Source organism: Furipterus horrens, unplaced genomic scaffold (genome assembly GCF_987537825.1).
Source record: "Furipterus horrens unplaced genomic scaffold, mFurHor1.1.pri manual_scaffold_13, whole genome shotgun sequence".
Classification (NCBI taxonomy): Eukaryota; Metazoa; Chordata; class Mammalia; order Chiroptera; family Furipteridae; genus Furipterus; species Furipterus horrens.
This window is the reverse complement of record NW_028327183.1, coordinates 53,906,293-53,927,980: the sequence shown is the minus strand read 5'-3', so window position 1 is coordinate 53,927,980 and position 21,688 is coordinate 53,906,293. Positions and strand designations below refer to the sequence as shown.

The 21,688-nt window shown below is 41.0% G+C and overlaps 1 protein-coding gene across 1 annotated transcript; it reads left to right on the top strand.

Annotated features, from left to right (window-relative positions):
• The first annotated feature begins 1,192 nt into the window (after window positions 1-1,192).
• On the top strand, window positions 1,193-20,829 carry LOC149995348 (uncharacterized). The gene is made up of 5 exons (XM_090259458.1): window positions 1,193-1,392; window positions 4,142-4,207; window positions 6,757-6,883; window positions 17,748-17,821; window positions 18,421-20,829. Exons 2-5 carry the CDS (start codon window positions 4,193-4,195, stop codon window positions 20,638-20,640), a joined length of 2,436 nt encoding a protein of 811 aa, XP_090115584.1. The 5' UTR covers window positions 1,193-1,392; window positions 4,142-4,192; the 3' UTR covers window positions 20,641-20,829.
• The last annotated feature ends 859 nt before the right edge of the window (window positions 20,830-21,688 follow it).

Here is a 21,688-nt window from a genome sequence, read left to right as displayed (position 1 = left end):
TCCTTTAGTTTCACCTTATCTGGGAAGCACTTTATTCGCCCTTCCATTCCAAATGATAGCCTTGCTGGATAGAGTAATCCTGGTTGTAAGTCCTTGCTTTTCATTACGTTGAATACTGCTTGCCAGTCCCTTCCTGCCTGCAAAGGGTCCTCTGAGAAATCAGCTGATAGTTCTATAGGCACAGCCCTGTAGGCAACTCACCACCTCTCTCTTGCTGCCCCCAGGACTCTGTCTTTATCTTTCACGTTTGGAATCCCTGTCTCTACTTACTGGGTCTGGCGGTGACAAACAGCACAGACGCCAACTTTCTGGTTTCATACCAGCATATTTAAACCTGGAAAAGAAATTTCTGAGGCAAAGTCCACTGGAAGTTAAGGTCTTTTCAGGGGCAGGTCCACAAGGTGGCACTCATCACTTCCTCACCGTCACTGTACTTGCCTGTCCTCTTTTCATCCCACTGCCTTGTGTATTGAGCCTTTGCCTAGGCCCCTCCCCACCCATTTTGTACAGATTGAGGGAGAGAAAGCAGAGGGTAGGTGACATTGTGTGGGAAAGATGTTACTTAACATTTAATCATTGGCGAGTCACCAAAATATTAATTTTGGAAAGAAATCTTACAAGTATTAGGAATAATTATGTGCACAAACCAAAAGCGATGACCAAGGAAAGTCTGTAACTAAAGAAACCAAGGTGCAATGAAGCACAGATCACGCAACTGCGTCCCCCTCCCTACAGTCCCCATCTCTGCGCAAGCCTGCCCCTTTCCAAGCCGGGCCACACCCAGCAGCCCCGCCCCCACCCTCATTGCGGAAGCGCTCAGCCCAGGCTCATCCCCGTGCTGAGTGAGGAGCATGCGCAGTCTCACAGAGAAGAGACTGGAGCAAGGAACGTCACGAGGTTCTTCCCAATTTGGGTTTTTCCGGTCGAAACTGGATTTTCAAGTCCTCATTCCGTAGCCCGAAAAGGCTGAGGGTCGCTGCAGACATTGAAGTCCCGGCTGCCGAGCATCCTGCCCCATTGTGTCCTACCCCGGTGAGTTCCGGGTCTTTGTGAGACCGTTACGTAGACAGAATGTGCTTTTGCAGGTCGCCCCCGCCCCCTCACCTTCCTCCACCGCTGCCTCCGCCTTGTCTCTACCGGCCCTAGGAGGTCGGTTGCTCCGGGACTGGGATCTGCGGTCCGCCCACCGGAGACCGTCCCCTCCCCCTCCCCCATTTAATAAGACTCGAACCCAGGAAGAGCACACTTTCCGTGGGGTGGGACTAAGGACAGAACCCGGGGTCCCCAGAAGAGGCGACCTGCCCCCCGCGGGAGGGCCTTTGTGGAGACCGTGAGGGCGAGGGGCCCGCGGGACGGCGGCCGGACGAGGCTGTGAGGGGATCCGGGCACGGGGTGAGGGAGACGGGCCGTGAGAGGGAGGAGAGGCCGGTGAGGGGCCGTGGGAGACGGCGACGCCGGGGGTGGGGGAGGGACGGGGCAGCGCCATGGGAATGAGGGGGTCACTGTGGGGGGCAGCCGGGGAGGAGGGCGGGAGAGATGCCGGGGACACGGAGGGGCCTCAGGGAGACGCAGGGAGCTGACGGGGCGGGGGCCTGTGCGCAGACGTGGGGGCGGCACAGGGTGAGGCGCTCAGACGGAGGGAGGGGTTCTGAGGGGATTGGGGGCGCGACAGCAGAGACGGGAACGGGGTTTGGGGTCACGGGTACGAGGGAGAAACAGCGCTGAAGTCACCGAGCTGGGTTGGCGGGGTGACGGGAAGACTCACAGCGGCCGCAGAGAGGACACAGGTGCGCGAGGGGGGAGGGGGGGAAGGGACGCAGGACTGTATGGAGATGGGAGCGGAGCCATCAGATCAGGGAGTAGAGTAAGTGAAGGTGAAATAGGTTTCCATCCTTTCACGAAACGGGTGTAGGGACGGGAACAGAGAAGAGGGGAGAACGGGCAGGGGATGGGGAGGGGAAATCCAGGAAAGAGAAACGGGGAAGAGACAGAAACGCATCCATACACAGAAACACAGAGTATCCAGAAGCAGGGAAACCCAAATGTGAATGAGTGATGGGCTGTGGGATCTGGAAGATTAAGTTGTGAGATGTCCCCTTATGCTTTTTTAATCTGCCAATATGTAACATTTCCTGAAGTGTTTCACTTAAATACATTAGAATGAGAAATACAAACCTCCAGTTTATAAGGTTTGTGAATTTTTTTTATTATTTGCTTTCAATTGCAACCCTCATTTACTCAAGGGCACGGACTGGTCGGCCAGTCATGGCTCCTTTCTCATTTCCTTGAATGGCCAGAAGGAGGTACCCTGGAATCGAATAACTGAGTTTGTTACCACATAATACTTTTTACAGGAATATTAAAACCATTGGGTCTCCCCCACCCTTCTATTGTATTTCCCTTTTTCCTTCTACTTCTCACTTAGAATATATTTTTATGAAACATATTTAGGTAAATCTTAATCTATTGAATAGCTTTTCTGTAAGTAGTCATTAATCTAAAATAAGCATTGCTGATATGTACATTTTAAACGATGTTATATATATATATAATTTTCAAGAGAGGGAGAGAAACTTCAATGTATGAGATAATCATCAAGCAGTAACGTCTAGCCACACAAAACTGGGGGCCCGGCCTGCAACATATGGCTGTTTCTGGAATGGAACTTGTAACCTTTCAGTTTGCAGGACGATCCTAAACCCACTGAGTCATACCAGTCAGGGCAAAAGTTGGATTTAGTAAAAAATTGTACATAGTTTCCCTTTTGATTTTGTAGTGTCAGGCTTAAATTCTGAGCCCTGTGTCCTTTCTACTGTTGATCGTATGATGGAACATCCATTGATATTTATTAAATAATATCAGGCTTTTTCACTATGCACTTAGTAAGGATGTCTATACTCTTCCCGCAGTCAGAACATAGTTTTAAGAGTTCATCTAATGTTCAGCAGCTTTTTCCTTCCCTTTATGTGATTTGTTGAATCTGATTGGGCCCCAAAGCAGCTGTTCCCCTCAAGTCTCTCTTGTCTACTCTCTGAAAATATAGAAGGAAGCACTGGATTGGCCTGACACATGTGTCAGGGCATCCTTGCTCTGAGAAATCACTTGGAGACCACTGTGGGATCAGGCAGTGGGTTTATTGAGGAATAAAGGGGGAAGCAGGGAGGGGAGAGGCAGCTCCCGGACCAACTCAAGGGCCCATATGAGCAAGGGGAATGCAGAATGGGGAACAGGGAATGGAGAGTCTCGGTCCTACGCATGGGCCAGTAGGAGTCCCACCATCACTTCTGCAGGCACCTTTTTTATAGTTCTCAACCACACATTTAGGTCAGGGTGGGTTTGCTTATCAACATATTCAGTAGATCATTTACATCTGATTGCTACACACACACACGCACACCCACACACACCCTAGGTTAGCTAACATATCAGGCTAGGTTCATTACCATTTCCCCTGGGAATGGTTTCAGTCCATCAGCATATCCTTTGGGAACAGCTAAGTCCAGGGCTAGATTGATTAGCACATACCAAATGTCCAGGTGTGCATTCTAGCTGCCTCCATGTTTGGACAACGTGGACCCCAGAAAGCCCGTCATTTCATTGTGAAATTTGATGGACATGGTTTCATAGCTAATATTTTAAAAACTTCAGCATCCAAATTGCATTTGTCACTTTTATGTTTTGAAAATAAGTCTTTGTAATTTCCTGGCAAAGAAGAAACATTTTTTGCCCAGGAAGTCTGCTCTTTTAGAAGTTTCTTGTCAAAGCTAGGGAGGAAAGGAAGGGACAAGTAAGGACAGGTATGCCAACATGCCTTTGTAAGAGGGGGGAGCAGGCTTTGGCCAGAGGAGGCAGCGGGGTGCTCTGCTGCATTGTCGTTCAGGAGAGCAGCACACGTTCTCAGTGCTCTGTGAGTTTGAAGACTCTGTGGGGGACAGAGCACCTGAAAAGAAGAAAGAAAAAACTGCCAGTGTGGTCTCCATGTAGGAGCTTACTGTTCCTGACTCTCCTGTGACGAAGGACAGGGGAGGGTGACCTTTCCAGGATTTTTAGGTCCCTCTGCCTGTGAGTACTTGGAAGAGCATTCAGGGGCGGTGCAGAAACCTTTAAAGGCACAGTCTCAAATGCCTTTGTGACTCTACAGCATATCATCCCGTGAGAAAACAGCCCGGAGCAGGAGCAGGACCAGGGCGCCATGGGTGCTTCTCAGGTAAACGATGTGTCCTCAGTCAGCAGCTGCGTTTGCTTTTCTTCTGAACATCAGTGGGTTAGAATGTGCAACCTTTATTTCTCTGCTTCTGATATTCTTGACTAGTAAGGGTTTTTCATCTTAGTTTTTCCCTATAGTATTATGATTGTCCTGGTCAGTAGTTTATATATTCTCCCTGTTGTCTCAGAGCCTTGCCTCATTATCTTTATCCAGTTTCCCAAAGGCCGTGAAAAATTATGGCCTTGAATTAATGATTTTCAGCTACTGAAAATATCCCATTTCTGACAGATTTACTTAGAGAGGCACCCATGTCAGCACCCCTATTGGGATGGGCTCAGAGGCTCAGGTGTGAATGAAGAGTGAAATGTAGGTTTTAGGTTCATGTGGCTGCAGCATGAGCTCTGTAGAGCAGGGGTAAAAAATGCTCATTTTACTGGTCAGGATGGTTCAAGTTTTGACGAAGAGTTGATGGAAGTGAGTAGCTCACTATTTTGGTACAAAATTCTTGCTATTTAAATTTGCTACAGTATTTGTATTCAACACATGGGAGTCACGTGCATTGATATTTGAAAAAATTTATTTGTGAATCTTTTCACATAATGATTTTTTAACTTTTCAAATATTTTAAAAAGATTTTTTAAAGAAATGTTTTGATGGAGGGAGGGGGAAAGAGAAAAAGAGGGAGATGAACATTGATGTGCTACAGAAACATGAATTGATTGCATATTGCATGAACCCAACCAGAGACCTGGCCTGCACACCTGGCCTGTACCTTGAAGTGAAATCGAAGCAATGACCTGTGGGTTTACAGGCAAAGTCTAAGTCTACTGAGCCACACCAACCAGAGCAATGATTTCTTTTCTTTCCTATTTTTATTTTCAGTAATGTCAGAGCAGTGATTACAAGTCCTTCTGTGTGCCTCAGTCACCTGATAGTTGTTGTTCCAGTCCACCTGATATTCATTTGACTGATGTGTTGTCATTAGTAATAGTGAATAGTTTTCCTCCATCATTAAAAAGGCTGCAGCGGGGAATTATTGAGAGATAATGGGGAAAAAAACATATTTCATTTGAAACGCCCCACCCCAGTTTTCAGTTTTAGTTTGCTTTAGAAAATGAAGGCCCTATTTTTATTTCCTAGAGATAATTGGCTTTTGCAATGGAGGATTTAATCAATTAGGCCTTGTCGGTATAAATTTTTGTTATATTCCACACACATGTTACAGACATACTCTACATGATCACTTCCTGTGTTGTCAAGAAAGTATACAAGTGTCATATTAATGTATGTTGAATTCTATAAAATATCTAAAATATAACTGCACTTGTGATACAGCAAAATTTTTAAAGAAATAGAAGACTAATAAACACTGGGTTTATTTTATTTTTTATCATTTCATTTATTCCACTTTTTGACTTTCCAAACAAAAGGTATTATTAACAAGTAGATATATGAGATTTACAGAATCATAAAAATAATTTAATTTCATTGACATTAAAATTATTATTTCAGCCCTGGCTGCTGTGGCTCAGTGGATTGAGTGTCGGCCTGCGAGTCAAGTGTCGCTGGTTCGATTCCCAGTCAGGGCACATTACTAGGTTGCACGTCAGGTCCCCAGTTGGGGGCGTGAGTCAGAGGCAACCACCTAGTGAAAAAAAAAATAATTCTTATTACACCTCATTTGTACACACTTTCAATAAGTGTATCTTTTGTGTGCATGAAATGTTGACAGTTGAGCTATTTTCAGTTCTTACTCTTAAAATATTATCATTCTCAGTTAAAGAAACCTCAACAAACCTGCTTGAGGTCTCTTTATGTGTATTTGTCTCTTTTTTTGAAAGCTTTTGGATCAAGTTTGGAGTAAATCTCAAGGTCTGTTTTCCTGTATGTTTCAGACCATATTCTTACAGGAATAAGAATGTTATTCTAAGATTACCTTCACTAAATTTTCAAATAATATTGTGGCTCACATATCTTATTCCTTGAGACGTGTAAATTTTATAAAAGTCCTTTAATGCAAAATCACATGTGTACTATTTTTTGTTTTTCATTGTGTATCTCCAGAAGTAGGGCACATGGACCTGATACAATGGTGTCACTTGTAAAAAGTGAGCTTGTTAAAGATGTGGAATCACAGGCCCTATCCCCCGAACTTCTGAATCAGAATTTGCATTTTTAAAAATGCAGTTGTTTGTTGTCTGATTTAAAAGTGAAGAAAGAACTACACTTCCAGCTCACCATGCCTTTTCCTGCTGAGCAGTATACACAATTTATCATGAATGATACAAATACAACACTGAGCATCCATGTGGCTGTGTCTATTCCTTCATTTAAAAGGTTATTTTTCTGAAAAGTCTCTGCAGTGAATTTGTGGACAGGTGTCACTGTCATTTCTCATTGTTAGAAAGTACATTAGAGAATATTACTAGGTCAGAATGATCTTACCAGATGTAGTCTCCTAGGTTGAACCCACTTCTAACACTTGTTTTCACATTGGGTTACATTATTAACTCCTGGTGGCCCCTTGTTAAGAGTGTCTTATTTTTCAGGTACCTTTTACCCTCAGGGACGTGTCAGTAGATTTGTCTCAGGAGGAGTGGGAGTGCCTGGTCCCAGCTCAGCGAAAATTGTACATTGATGTGATGTTGGAGAACTACAGGAACCTGGTCTCTGTGGGTGAGTATGAGTTTTATTAGTTTAACGTCTTTTGGTTGTCTGACTTTCAGACCCTTGCTCTCAAAGGGGACATTGGAGGTCATTGATATTTTACAAGTGGTCTTACCAGAGCACAAACTGGATTGTAAATGGGAGAATCTCTGTCAAAAGTAATATTTCTTTTATAAACAAGTTGTGTTTACCCTGAGGCAGTCCTGATCACTGTTGTGGAGCAAATGAAGAAGTGCTGTTATGTTGAGAGGAAAAAGATAATATCCTCTCACTCAGGTAGGTGGGAATGGGACAGCAGATGACACAGGTGAGAGGCTCAAAGGTCACAGAGGAAGCCATACTTGAAGTATGGTTTGGGAAGCTGTGCTTCAGTGCAAAGGAGTTTGAAAAGTCCAGGTTTTTTCTGTTGCTGTCATAGAGGGCCAGGTGGTCTCCAACACATCCCTTTCACCTATATCATCTTGGTACTCTGGTTCTACTCCATTGACCTGTGGCATCCTGTTAGCACTTGGGGCCAAAGTACTCCCCTCCCTTTCTCCAGTGAGGGCCACCGTGGTCTGGCTTCCATTCCATTGAGTTGGGGACCTGGAAAAATATGGCATGGTGCCGAGAAACTGTAAATGAACCCTTATTTTAAAGTATGTTTTATAGATTATGCTGTTATAGTTGTCTTAATTTTTTTCCCTTTGTTCCCTTCTTCCCAGTACTCCACTTCCCTCCAGCCACCTGACCCACCCCTACTTTGTGTCTGTGGGTCGTGTATGTAAGTTCTTTGTCTTCACGCTTTCCTGTATTATCCTTAACATCCCGCTATTTTGTACCTGCCAGTTATGCTTCTTAATCCCTGCACCGTATCCCCATTTTTCCCCCTTCTCCTCACAGCTTATAACCCTCCAAATGATCCCCATACCTATGATTTTGTTCCAATTCTGGTTTGCTTATTTTGTTTTTGTTTTTATTTTTTATATTCTGTTGTTGATAGTTGTGAGTTTGTTGTCATTTTAATGTTCATAGTTTTGATCTCCCTGTCTTAAAGAAGCTCCTTTAAGGTATCAGAAAATAGGGGCTTGGTGCTGATGAACTCCTTTAGCTTTGCCTTATCTGGGAAGCACTTTATCTGCCCTTGCATTCTAAATGATAGCTTTACTGAATATCGAGTAATCTTATTTAGCAAAGTCATGAGTGGGTCTTTGGTACTCACTGTTTCTGCCTCAAGAGTGTGTCACTTGTGTAATTGGTTTGGTGTGACACGAAATTCACAGTTATCACCAAATGAATCTTAAAAAAAAACAACGAACTTGAGCACATAACCAGAACAGGAAAAGGATCATAGGTATAAGTATATTTTGGAGGGTCATCAGTTGGGATTATGAAAGAGGAGTAAGGGGTAAATGGTGCAGGGATCAAGAAACATAATTGGTAGGAACAAAAAATTCAGGAGAATGTTAAGAACAATTCAGAAATGGGTTAAGCCAAATAACTTACATGAGTGACCCATGGACACGATCTACATGGAGAAGGATTGTTGGAAGGTAGAGGGATAGTGGGTGGAGGGGCTCAAAGGAAAGAAATATTGGAACAACTGTAACAGCTTAATAAATTTTACTTAAAAAAAGCAGTAAGGAGGACACTCCAAAGGTCCCTTGGGGTGGACTGGGAGTCTTCTCTCCCCCTGCCCTTTGCTCCAATGGGCCCCTCAAGGTGGATTGAGAGCTTCTTTCTTAGCTCCAACCCCTTTCCCTCCTTTTCCTCAATAAACATGGTGTGAAAACCAACCAAAATTAAAATATAAAAGAATAAAAACTAAAGGAAGCAGTATGGGACTTCCGACCAAGTTCGAGTGCTAGATAAACACAGTGGGTCTCCATCTACCTGTGGGAATTAATACAGCTACCTCAAAAATAGAGACAACTGGAAGTTCCAGAAAATTGAGCTGCATGGAAATCCCACAGACAAAAATATAAAGAGGAAATACTCAGCCAGAGAGGAGAGGTGTAGACAGGGCCGAGAGGATGTGGTGTGGTGGTGGCAGCACCGGCAGGCCAGCGGAAAGCTCACTCACAGGTTTTTAAAGTAGGGAGTGACACCTGGGGAGCACTCTCAGCAACAGACCATAACACACAGCTCTCGGCTATAACACCGGGGAAAACAAAGCCTCGTTGTTTCTGATGATGAAAACCTGAGTGGGTTGGGTCGGAGGAAGAAACTGCTGGTCTGTCAGCAGAGTCCGCTTGTTGAAAGAGTCCCCACAGTCCTAGAACATCTGCAAACCCACCCACTCTGGGAACTACAGCCAGGGAAGCAGCTAGAGGGGCGCCAGTCTCATACAGAAAGCTGGAGAAGTGCCTGGAAAATGGGCAAGTGCTAAGCAAGCAGCATTGCTCCCTCTCACACTCCTCTACCTACAGTGTCACAATGTGGTGAAATGGATGGCTCTGCACTGAGGAATACCTAAGGCTCCACCCCTTACAACGTAACAGGTGCGACAGCTCTACCTAAGACACAGAGGCAAAGAAACACAGAAGCCTGTCAACATGAGGAAACAGAGAAGTATGGCCCAAAAGAGGGGACAGATCATGGTTTCAGTGGGAGAACTAAGTGACACGGAGGTAGCTAGCCTAACCGATGAGGAGATAGCCAACCTCACAGGTGTAGAGTTGAAAACAGTGGTGTTAAAGATGCTCACTTACTTAACAGATATGCTTAGGTATGGCAAATTCAGAAAGGAAGAAGTGAGTGCTATGCTAAATGAAATGAAGGAAAAGTCACACAAAACCAATGGTAAAGGGATAGAAACTGGTTCAAATTAGTGACTTCGGTCATAAGGAAGAAAAAAACAGTCAACTAGTACAGAATGAGAAAACAAGAATTGAAAAAGACAGCGAGAGGCTTAGGAACCTCTGGGACCATTTGAAACAGGCCATATATAGGTCCCAGCGGTGCCAAAAGGAGAAGAGAAAGAAAAAATTGAAAGCTTATGTGAGAAAATAATGAAGGAAAACTTACCTAATTTGATGAAGGAAATAGACATCCAAGTCCAGGAAGCACAGAGAGTTCGAAACAGCCTAGACAGAAGGAGGACCACACCAAGACACATCATAATGAAAATGCCAAAGGTTAACGCTCACAAATTTTTCCAGAAGTGCCAGCCTTGCTCACAGTGGCACTTTTCAATGACTATAAATGCAGATAATGGAATAATTCGTATTTCATGTTTTGTTCTCTTTTTCTGTACCTCAGATTATATATTGATATAATGTATTCTGATGTTGATCCAAATTTCGAATTACGCACAGCACTCAAGGATTAAGGATAAACAATCTTAAAAGCAGCTAGAGAAAAGCAGAAAATTACCTACAAAGGGATGCCTATAAGACTATGAGCTGATTTCTCAAAAGAAACTTTGCAGGCACAAAGGGGCTGGCAATAAGTATTCAATGTGATGAAAAGCAAGGACTTACAATCAAGATTACTCTATCCAGCAAAGCTATCATTAGAATGGAAGGGCAAATAAAGTGCTTCTCAAACAAGGTAATACTGAAGGAGTTCATCATTACCAAGCCGTTATATGAAATGTTAAAGGGATTTATTTATGAATAAGATGATCAAAACTATGAACATTAAAATGACAGCAAACTCACAACTATCAACAACTGAATCTAAAAAGTAAAAATAAAATCCAGCTGAGAAAACCAAAATCAGAGCAGAATCATAGTTATGGGGATCATTTGGAGGGTCATCAGCTGGGAGGAGGAAGAGGAAGAAATAGGGAAATGGTGCAGGGACTAAGAAGCATAATTGGTTGGTACAAAACAGACAGGGAGAAGTTAAAAATAATATAGGAAAGGGTGAAGCCAAAGAGCTTATATGCATGACCCATGGACATGAACTAAGTGGGGTGGGATTGCTGGAGGGAAGGGGAGTACTGAGCAGAGGAGAGCAAAGGGGGAAAAATTGGGACTACTGTAACAACATAATAAAATATACTTAAAAAAAAAAAACGTAGGGTTGTAATCCCACAGGGTCCTAAGCTATCCATCCACTGGGTGCACTGGCTCTGGGTATTCCCTTCAGTTGGAAGATCAGCCACCACCTATGAACTGCTGGGTTCCACCCAACACGAGTTACAGAGTGATATGCAAATGTTCCTTGTCTTGCTGCGGAGAAGCCCAGGAGAGGCCAAGAGTGATCAGAGACCAGCTGTGGCTAGTGCTGTGCGTGCGGCCCCAGAGTGAAAGGTATGGGGCATGCAGAGGCCAGATGCAGTTTGTTTCTGAGATTCAGGCTTGTCTGAAGCATGAGGCTAAAGGGGCTATTTGTATGGAAAAGCCATTGGACATGCTTGGGTGGGCTGTCAAGTGGGGTGGGAAGGGTCTCAGGGAATCACTAGGAGAGGGCTACAGTGTTAGCCTTCTAGATGGGGACTCACATATGGCACCTGCCTGCTACCTCTGAGATGGGGACGGCTCAGAAAGGGAGTAATGGCCTGTGCCAGGACTGCTGTGTTGGAGAAAACTGCCCCTCCAGCCTTTGTCCCAAAGCCAGACAGTTCAGTTCCTCTGCATATGTCCCTGGGGCCTTTCCAGCTGCTGTCCTAAGCCTGGAGTTCAGAGCGTGGGAGTCCCAGTAAGTCTGTGTCTGGGCCCTTTAAGACAAAGACTTGGACTCCAGCGCCCCTCAGTCTCACTCACCAACAATTTACACTGGTTCCTTTTTATAATAGGTTCCCCTAATTTGTTTATTGCATTTTTGGGTTTTGGTTATTTATTAGGGACATGAGTGAAAGTTTTCCACTTGGTGTACTTAAGTGGGAGTTGATTCAATTATGTACGAGCCATATGTCAGTTGCCATTAACATTCCGTGCACGTTTGTGTGGTTTTTACCCTGCTTTGTTGGTTTTCTTGACGGACTCCCTGTTCACACTGTTAGCATCAATTTATCTTTCACTCCACCATGTATCAGGTCTGCTTTCTGCACATTTTTGTAAACGCTTAGTATTGTTTGTTTCTTTGAACCTGGCCACCCTTACTGTTGTGAAGTGATATATGGGGTATGTGTGTGTGTGTGCGCGTGTGTGTTTTAATGGAAAATGAAAACATTTCTTCGATCGGCATAAAGAACCGTAGGAAAGATACATAGTGCTGTGGGAGATTCCCTGTTCCACAGCTCCCTCGACACGGAGGAAAGAACTGACTCAGAAACAGTTTGTCTGAGGAAAGAGAGGGGTGAGTGTCTCTCATAAGAGATCACTGATCACTTTTCTCAGTCAGGGTTTTTATTGAGTTTGCTATGTGCAGAAATGCTTGGGCTAAGCATGCAGAGCTCCACCAAATGGTTGGAAGTAATAACAAAGGGGAACATAAATCATCATTGGGAGGTAGGCAGCAAGACTGTGAGGCACCAAGGCATATCATAAAACTCTAGATGTCTCTCTTTACTTAAACATTTTGTTTTCACGTTCTATTGATAAGAATTTGGGGCTACACAGAGCAAGCAGGCTTCATTAGCTTCAAAAAGTACATTGTATTCCTATTCTACTTCTAAAACCCCCCTGTAGTGTGGGACCAGCAACGTGGTATGTGGGGTGCATTTGCCAGCCAGTTAAGGCTTATAGGCCCATATTCTGGCCCTGGATCCACACAGCGGCTATAGCCCTCTGTATCGTACATACCGGTCTCCCACAGACCTGAGTATAGATCCTTCAGAGAAGAAGGTCTCTGAATGACTTTTCCAAAGAACAGTTTTAGGTTCACAGCAAAATTGTGTACAAGTAAATGAGAATTCCCACACTATCCCTGCTCCTGCATGCATAACCTCCTCCCTCGTCAATGCCCCCCACCCGAGAGGTGCTTTTGGGATGTGTATGAACCTACATCTGTACATCATCACGACCCAACATTTTAGGTTACTGTAGGGTTCACTGGGGGCTTCTATATATACGAGCTTGAATGTTCATGATGACATATATACACATGATAGTGTCCTAGAGACTTGTTTCTCCACCCTCAGTGTTCTCTGTGCTCTGCCTGTTCGTGTCTCCTAAACTCGCAGTCATTGATGTTTTTATTGTCTTTCATTTTTTTTCTTGAATGTCATATAGTTGTTATTTTAGTCTGTAACCTTTTGAAGTTGGACTCTTGTGTTTTTAATTTCATTTATTGTTTTTTTAGAGAGAGAGAACGAGAGAGAGAGAAACATTCATTTGTTGTTCCACTTACTTATGGATTCATTGGTGAAATCCTGTATGTGCCATGATTAGGAATCAAATGCACAACCTTGGCGTATCTGGACAATGCTCTAACAAACTGAGCACCTTTTCTTTTCTTTTCTTTTTTTTGACCTTAAATATCATATATTTAGTTTTTCTATATCCTTACATCAAGTTTTTTTGTTTTTTAATTATATTTTATTGGTTATATTGTTACAATAATTCCGATTTTTTCCCCTTTGTTCCCCTTCACCCAGCACCCGCCCTCCCTCAGCAATCCCCCACCAAATCCACGCGCATGGTTCATACATATAAGCTCTCATGCTTCACCCTTTCATATATTCTTTTTTTAATAAATAAATCATTAATTATTTTAACAATAAAAAATAACAATCCCTCCCTCTCAGATATTATGGCCCTTCATAATCTTATAAAAGGACAATGGGCGAAGGTCTCATGCTCCCCTAACTGCTTCAAGCTGGACATGGTCGTTGTCCTACCTACCCTTGGGTCCAGAAATCCCTAATGAGAGTGGGGGATGTGGAGGGGAGGGTGGCCTTCCCACATGGGGAAGGATCGTGCAGACTCTAGGTCAGTTGGCTGTTCCCGAACAATGGTGTGCTTGGTTTAACAGGCTGGCATTCTTGTTGTATTCTGGGGGCGACAGATTTGGCAAAAGGGTTAAAAGACATCATTCAATCCATAACTACTAGATGATAAAAGGCAGGGATTACTGAGCACCTTTTCTTAATGCTCTATATTTCGTTTTCTTCGGCATCTGTTCATGACTTGGTATATTACTTCTTTATAGCACTAAATAATGTTTCAAAATATATATTTTAGTTTACTTATCTCTTCACCTGTTGACAGATATTTTCATTTGTTTGAGTTATTGGATACTATAAATGAAGCGTCTGCAGTCACCGCTAGGCTTTTGTGTCAGTAAAAGTTTTTAGATGTTTGATTAAAAACTAAGGAGCACAGTTACTGGATTATATAATAAGTGTATTTTAGGTTTAAAAAAAAATCTTACTGTATATGCTATTGCAGTTGCCCCAATTCTTAGCCTTTGTCCCCCTCCATGCAAGCCACCCCGTTATTTTTAGTTTTGTGAGAACCCTTACACTCTCTTCTCAAGGGGCTGTAGCATTTTGCATTTTCATCAGGAACGAGTGAGTTTGGTTGCTCCCTATCCACAGCAGCATTTGCTGTTTTCACTGTTGTGTATTCCTTTCTAGTAGGGGTTTAGTGTTGTTTGAATGTTCTGTCTGTATAATTTTTATTGTCTTAATGTGCATTTCTTCAGTGATATAAGGTTTTTAGGGTGCTTGTATATACTCATTTTTAATGTATAATCAGTGTGGCCTCTGTAAGGTGTTTGTCTATTTTTGATCAGGTTTCATTTTTTGTCACTGATGAGGTGGGAAACATCTTTGTATGACTTCCATAATAGTCCTGTACATGTTGTCCTTTACAAGTGTTTTTTTCCCCAGCTGTGGCCTCTCTGTTTTTTCTCATGATGAGGATCACTTTTGTTTGCTTGTTTGTTTTTTACCTTGAAGATTGATTTGAGACATGGGAATTTAAATCATAACGCTGTGGATTGGAAAAGGAATTTGGTATAGAATTTGTCTTGAGAAATTGTGAAGTGTATAAAATTAACTTTTTTTATTCAATAACATGGATATTTGTAGTTCTTCAATTTTTGAAATAAACATGAGTCATGGATTGAAGGAGACCTATTGAGATATAATTTTTTTTGTTGTCCTATGTCAACTAAAATAAAATACGTAATTTATTCCAGAGTGTTGGTACCATTGTGACGAGGGTCATTTTCTTCTGTTCTATATGTGACTATGCTCCAGTGCATATAATGGTGTATGTAAATTTTGAATTCATGTTCTCATATTCTTGTGATAACTGCCCAGAAATGGAATTGTTGTGTTATGTGGCCTTGTTTCCCTATTTTTAAGAAACCTCCTTTTTTATTTTTTGTAGTGGCTGCACCAATTTATTTAGAATCTCACTGATAGGGCATGAGGGAACTCGTTTCTCCACATCCTTACCAATTCTTGTTCTTTGTTGATTTATTTATTTAAAAGATTGTATTTATTTAGAGAGGGAAGAAAGGAGAGAAAATGAGAGGAAGAGAAATATTGATGTGTGAGAGATACATCAATCGATTGCCTCTCACATACCCCCAACTGCAGATATGGCCCGCAACCGAGGCATGATCCCTGACGGAATCGAATCAGGGACCTTACAGTTCACAGGCTGGCGCTCAGTCCATTAAACCACACCAGCCAGATCTGTTAATTTACTGATAATTTCCATCCTGATATATGTGTGCTGGTATTTCACTGTGGTCTCATTTTGCATTTCTCTGATGATGAATGATGTTGAACATCTTTTACTATGTCTCTTGGACATCTTTATATCCTGTTTAGGGAAATATCTAGTTAGGGTCTCTGCTCATTATTCAGTTGGATTGGCTTTTGTTTTTTGTTTTGTTTTTTGGTGTTAAGTTGTGTAGTTCCTTATATAGTGTGTGTATTAGCATCATTGTTGGAAATCTTTCCTATTCAGTAGATTGTTCTTTTTGTTTCCCTTCTTAATGCTTTCCTTTGCTCTGCAAAATGTTACTTTGACGTAGTCTCATTTATTTAATTTTTTTTCTTGTTTGCTCTGCCACCAAGATATGTCCAAAATTTCTTTTCAAGAGCTTGGGAGTTTCTTGACTATCTTTTGTTGTTGTGTTTGCATGGCTTTAGGTCTTAACATTTTAGTTTTTAATCCGTTTTGAATTTATTTTGGTATATGATATGACAAAGTGGTCGAGTTATATTACTTCTTGTGTATTGGTTCAATTTTTATGGCACCATTTAGTAAAAAACCTGTGTCACGTCATTATGTGTTTCTGCATTTTTAAAATATATTTCACCATATATCTGTGATCATTTAAAAAATTGTTACTTGTTTTATCATGTTGTTTTCTAAAACTTCGATATATATTCTTAATATTAAAGACTTCAAAACTATATTCCTGGCTGGTGTGGCTCACTGACATTAGCCCCGGCCTGTGAACTGAAAGGTCACTGGTTTGATTCCCAGTCAGGGACATCCCTTGGTGGCGGCCCGGGTCCCCCGTTGGGGGTGTGCAAGAGGCATCCGATGGAAGCATCTGTCACACATTGATGTTTCTCCCCCCTCTTCATCCCTCCCTTCCCCTTTCTCTAAAAATAAATAAAATAAAAATGGAAAGTAATTATTAAAAGCCTGGAAAGATTTATGCTTTCCACCATTTTCTACCATTCCACAGGTTGTTTTTAACCCTCAGTGTATTTGCCTCAACGTGCAGGAGTTTTCATAGTTGCTGCAATCCCAATGTCTATATTTACTTGGTTTAGTTTTAGTTTTGGTGGTGTAAAAAAAAAATCTCATAAGATCTTATCCCTACGTTTTTTGTATACATGACACTGCTCTCCAGTCCTGCAGATTCTGTGGTCTTTGATCAATCACTTAATTCCTTTTTATTTTATTTTTATTTTTTAGTATGAACAATGGATTTACTGTTTATTGACATGGTTTTAGTAAACATACTGTACACTCTATCTCTCCACAGTAGAAACTTGGAATTTGAGGAGTTTTGTTATAATACTGCCATAGTCTGCAGGGGATATGATTGTTATGGTTGCCAAGTGTAAGCAACTGTTTGTTTACTTTCAATGGCTTTGTCTCATTAAAACTTTCTTGGTCTTGCTTTGAACATTTAACATTTTGAAGTACTCAAAAATATAATATATTGACACTAGCCTTAGAGAACTGCAAGTTAAAACCATAATGAGATACCACCTTGCACCAGTCAGAATGGCCATCATTAACAAATCAACAAACAAGTGCCGGTGAGGATGTGAGAAATAAGACCGTAGTGCACTGTTGGTGGGAATGCAGACTGTTGCAGCCACTGTGGAAAACAGTATGGAATTACCTCAAACAACTGAAAATGGAACTGCCTTTTGATCCAGTGATTCCACTGCTAGGCATGTACCTGAAGGGTCCTTGAAACACCAATTCAAAAAAAATCTATGCACCCCTGTGTACATAGCCGTGATACTCATAATAGCCATGTGCTGAAAACAGCATTGCTAAGTGCCTATCAGTAGATGAGTGGATCAAAAAACGGTGCCACATTTATACAATGAAATACTACAGCGAAGAAAGAAAGAAGGATCTTCTGTCTTTTATAATAACGTTTATAGAACTGCAGAGAATTATGCTTAGTGAAATAAGCTAGGCAGTGAAAGATAAATAGCATTGATCTCACCTAATACAGGAACCAAATGAACAAAAGCAGCATATGTGCAAAATAGAACCAGAGGCATAGAAACAAGGAACAGTCTGACAGTGGCCAGAAAGGAGGGAGGAGGTGAAAACGGGAAGAAGGGGAAGGGTCTATTCAAGGGACTAGTATAAATGACCCATGGACATGTACAACAGTGTAGGGAATGACTGAGAGATGGGGGATGTGGGCTGGACATTTTAGAGAAATGGGGGGGAAATGGGACAATTGTAATAGCAGAAAAAGAAATATATTCAGTAATTGCTTAACTCCAATGTACATTGAACTCAGTGTCATACCTGTGAACCTTTATTGTGTATTTCAGTTATGTCATCTGAAGACAACCAGGCCTTGTTGCAAAAGCCGAGAATAGAAGATTTATTCTCTAAAATACTACTGGTAAGATGTGAAAGGTGTTCCTTTGATAATGTAATGAAAGGCTGATAAGAAAGTGTGTCAGAAGAAAAATGTAAATTAAAATGGACTGAACTTACCAAAGATTCACAATAAAATCTTTGTTATCTAAGAAGGTTAACAGTGAAACATATTTGGGGAAACTCCCACTTTAAGGCAGTGACATTTGCAGATCAACAAATTCCTAAATGTGAAGCCCAGTAACATTTTCTAAGTATATATATTCTTCTAAAGGCACTTTGGAAAATCTATGAACTCTCCTGATTCATGGTGGAAATAATGCTTTGAATCATCTTTCAATGGAGAGTGTGATTCAACTTTCAGTAAACAATTTGTAAAAGTAGTGAAATCTAATGCATACATAGAATTTAAATTAATCAATTTGGCGTTCCTTTATTAAGGAATTATTATACTTCATTGAGAAATAATGTTTTGTTTTACTCCAATATATAAATTTTATGAATTTCGGAGTGATTTTTGATGCAACCAGCATGTTTTAAAAGGTACCACAGAATAGTTATTTGGGAATAATGTTCATGTTTAATGAAATTAAAGATGACATGAAGGCCTTTTCTGTCTTCAAGGATTACCGTCACGCATGGGATGAAGACAGAAGTTATCAATGCACTGAAAATTGTAAAATTGTTAACCACAAGTCAAATTGTAATAAATGTAAAAATACTCATGTTCCAGAGAACTATTGTGAAGGTGAAGAACTCTTTGACCAACTGTCAAGTCACAATACACATCATGTTATTCCTATTGTGGAGAAGACAAACGAACGACGTAAATGTGTCACAGTTTTTAAGCAATGTTCAAGTGCTACTGAAGAAAAGAATATACCTAATGAGAAGGAAGTTTACAAATGTTTTCCGTGTGGGAAACTCTTTGGTAAAATATCTACTGTACATAGAGTCGAAAAAATCTGTGCAGGAGAAACACATAAATGTAAAGAATGTGGTAAAACATATAATTGGCCTTCAGGTAATACTTTAGATGAGAAAGTAAAATGCGCACATAAGCCTTTTATGTGTAGAGAATGTTGCAAAGGGTTTAGGCAGGTCTCAACCCTTACTCTTCATCAGAAAATTCATACTGGAGAGAGGCCTTATACATATAGAGAACGCCGTAAATCCTTTACAGCGTTCTCAACCCATTCTAAAAACCAGAATCTACATACTACAGAGAAGCGCTGTAATTGTAGAGAATGCGGTAAAGCTTTTTTCCATTCCTCAATGCTTAGAAACCATCAGAAAATTCATACTGGGGAGAAGCCTTACAAGTGCAGTGAATGTGGTAAAGCCTTTTCCCACTCCTCAGTGCTTTCTCAACATCAGAAAACTTGTACCAGAGAGAAGCCATATAAATGTAGAGAATGTGATAAAGCCTTTAGGGTCTTCTCAAAGCTTACTCAACATCAAAGAATTCATACTAGGGTGAAGCCTTACAATTGCAGTGAATGTGGTAAAGCCTTTTTCCAGTCCTCAGTGCTTACTAAACATCAGAAAATTCATACTGAAGAGAAGCCTTATGAATGTAGGGAATGTGGTAAAGCTTTTAGCAGGTCCGCAAACCTTACACAACATCAGAAAATTCATACTGGAGAGAAGCCTTATAAATATAGAGAATGTGATAAAGCCTTTAGCGTATCCTCAAAGCATACTCAACATCAAAGAATTCATACTGGGGAGAAGCCTTACAAGTGTAGTGAATGTGGGAAAGCCTTTTTCCAGTCCTCAGTGCTTACTAAACATCAGAAAACTCATACTAGAGAGAAGCCGTATAAATGTACAGAATGTGGTAAGTCCTTTTGCTGGTCATCCATGCTTAGGAGACATCAGAAAATTCATACTGGAGAGAAGCCTTATAAATGTAGAGAATGTGGTAAAACCTTTAGGGTCTCCTCAGAGCTTACTCAACATCAGAGAATTCATGCTGGGGAGAAGCCTTACAAGTGCAGTGAATGTGGTAAAGCCTTTTTCCAGTCCTCAGTGCTTTCTCAACATCAGAAAACTCATACCAGAGAGAAGCCGTTTAAATGTACAGAATGTGGTAAGTCCTTTTGCTGGTCATCATTGCTTAGAAGACATGAGAGAATTCATACTGGAGAGAAGCCTTTTGAATGTAGAGAATGTGGTAAAGCCTTTTCCTGGTCATCCATTCTTAGGAGACATCAGAAAATTCATACTGGAGAGAAGCCTTATGAATGTATGGAATGTGGAAAAGCTTTTAGCAGGTCCTCAAACCTTAGACAACATCAGAAAATTCATACCGGAGAGAAGCCTTATAAATGTAGAGAATGTGATAAAGCCTTTAGCGTTTCCTCAAAGCTTACTCAACATCAAAGAATTCATACCGGGGAGAAGCCTTACAAGTGTAGTGAATGTGGTAATGCCTTTTCCCAGTCCTCACTGCTTTTTCAACATCAGAATACTCATACCAGAGAGAAGCCGTTTAAATGTACAGAATGTAGTAAATCCTTTTGCTGGTCATCATTGCTTAGAAGACATCAGAGAATTCATACTGGAGAGAAGCCTTATGAATGTAGAGAATGTGGTAAAGCCTTTTCTTGGTCATCCATACTTAGGAGACATCAGAAAATTCATACTGGAGAGAAGCCTTATGAATGTATGGAATGTGGTAAAGCTTTTAGCAGGTCCTCAAACCTTACACAACATCAGAAAATTCATACTGGAGAGAAGCCTTATAAATGTAGAGAATGTGATAAAGCCTTTAGGGTCTTCTCAAAGCTTACTCAGCATCAGAGAATTCATACTGTGGAGAAGCCTTACAACTGCAGTTAATGTGGTAAAGCCTTTTCCCAGTCCTCAGGGCTTACTCAACATCAGAAAACTTATACCAGAGAGAAACCGTATATATGTAGAGAATGTGGTAAAGACTTTTGCTAGCCATCAGTGCTTAGAAGGCATCAGAAGATTCATACTGGGGAGAAGACTTATTAATGTGGATAATTTGCTAATGCCTTTAGGAACTACTCAACATTAGGGAATTCATAGTGGAGAGCAGCCTTATGAATGTAAGGAATGTGGCAAAGCCTTTCACGAGTCCGAAATATTTTATCAACATTAAAAAATTCACACTGGAGACAAGTCTTATAAGTTTATAGAATGTGATATATCCTTTTGCTGTTCATCATTGCTTAGAAACCATCAGAAAATTCTTACTGGACAGAAGTCTTATAAATGTAGAGAATGTGGCAGAGACTTTTGCTAGTCCTCACTGCTTACACATCATCAGGAAACTCATACTGGAGAGAAGCTTCACTTGTGTATACCATGTGGCATAGCCTCTTGGGATTCCTGAAACCTTATTCAACTTTACCATTTACATGGTAAAAAGCCATGTAAATGTACTGAATGTGGGAAAGCCTTTATGTAGTCCTCAGCCCTTAATATCATTGTCTTCTTACTTTTAGAGCTTTTACTCTCCTGAAAACAGACCACATCAAGTTGTTCATACTGGTGAAAATTCATATAAATATACTGTAAATATGTAATGTTTAAATCTGCAGAATTGTTTTATCTAACATGAAGGCTTCATTTTGGAAGGAAAACTGTTCAAATGTAAAGAATGTGGCAAAGCTTTTAATCTGTGCTCATAATTTCATCAACATTGTATCATTGATGCTGGAGGGAAACAAAAAATGTGAAGATTTTAACAAAATCTATAACCGTTTTCAATCCCCATTTAGCATCAGACAATTTATATTGAAGAGAAGCCTTGAAATGTAATTATTTTATTAAAATTTTAAATCCTCATTTATTCCTCCATAGAAATGTAATGAACAAAACTAAAATCATGCAAATGGAGATTTTAAAATGCTGTGGTAGC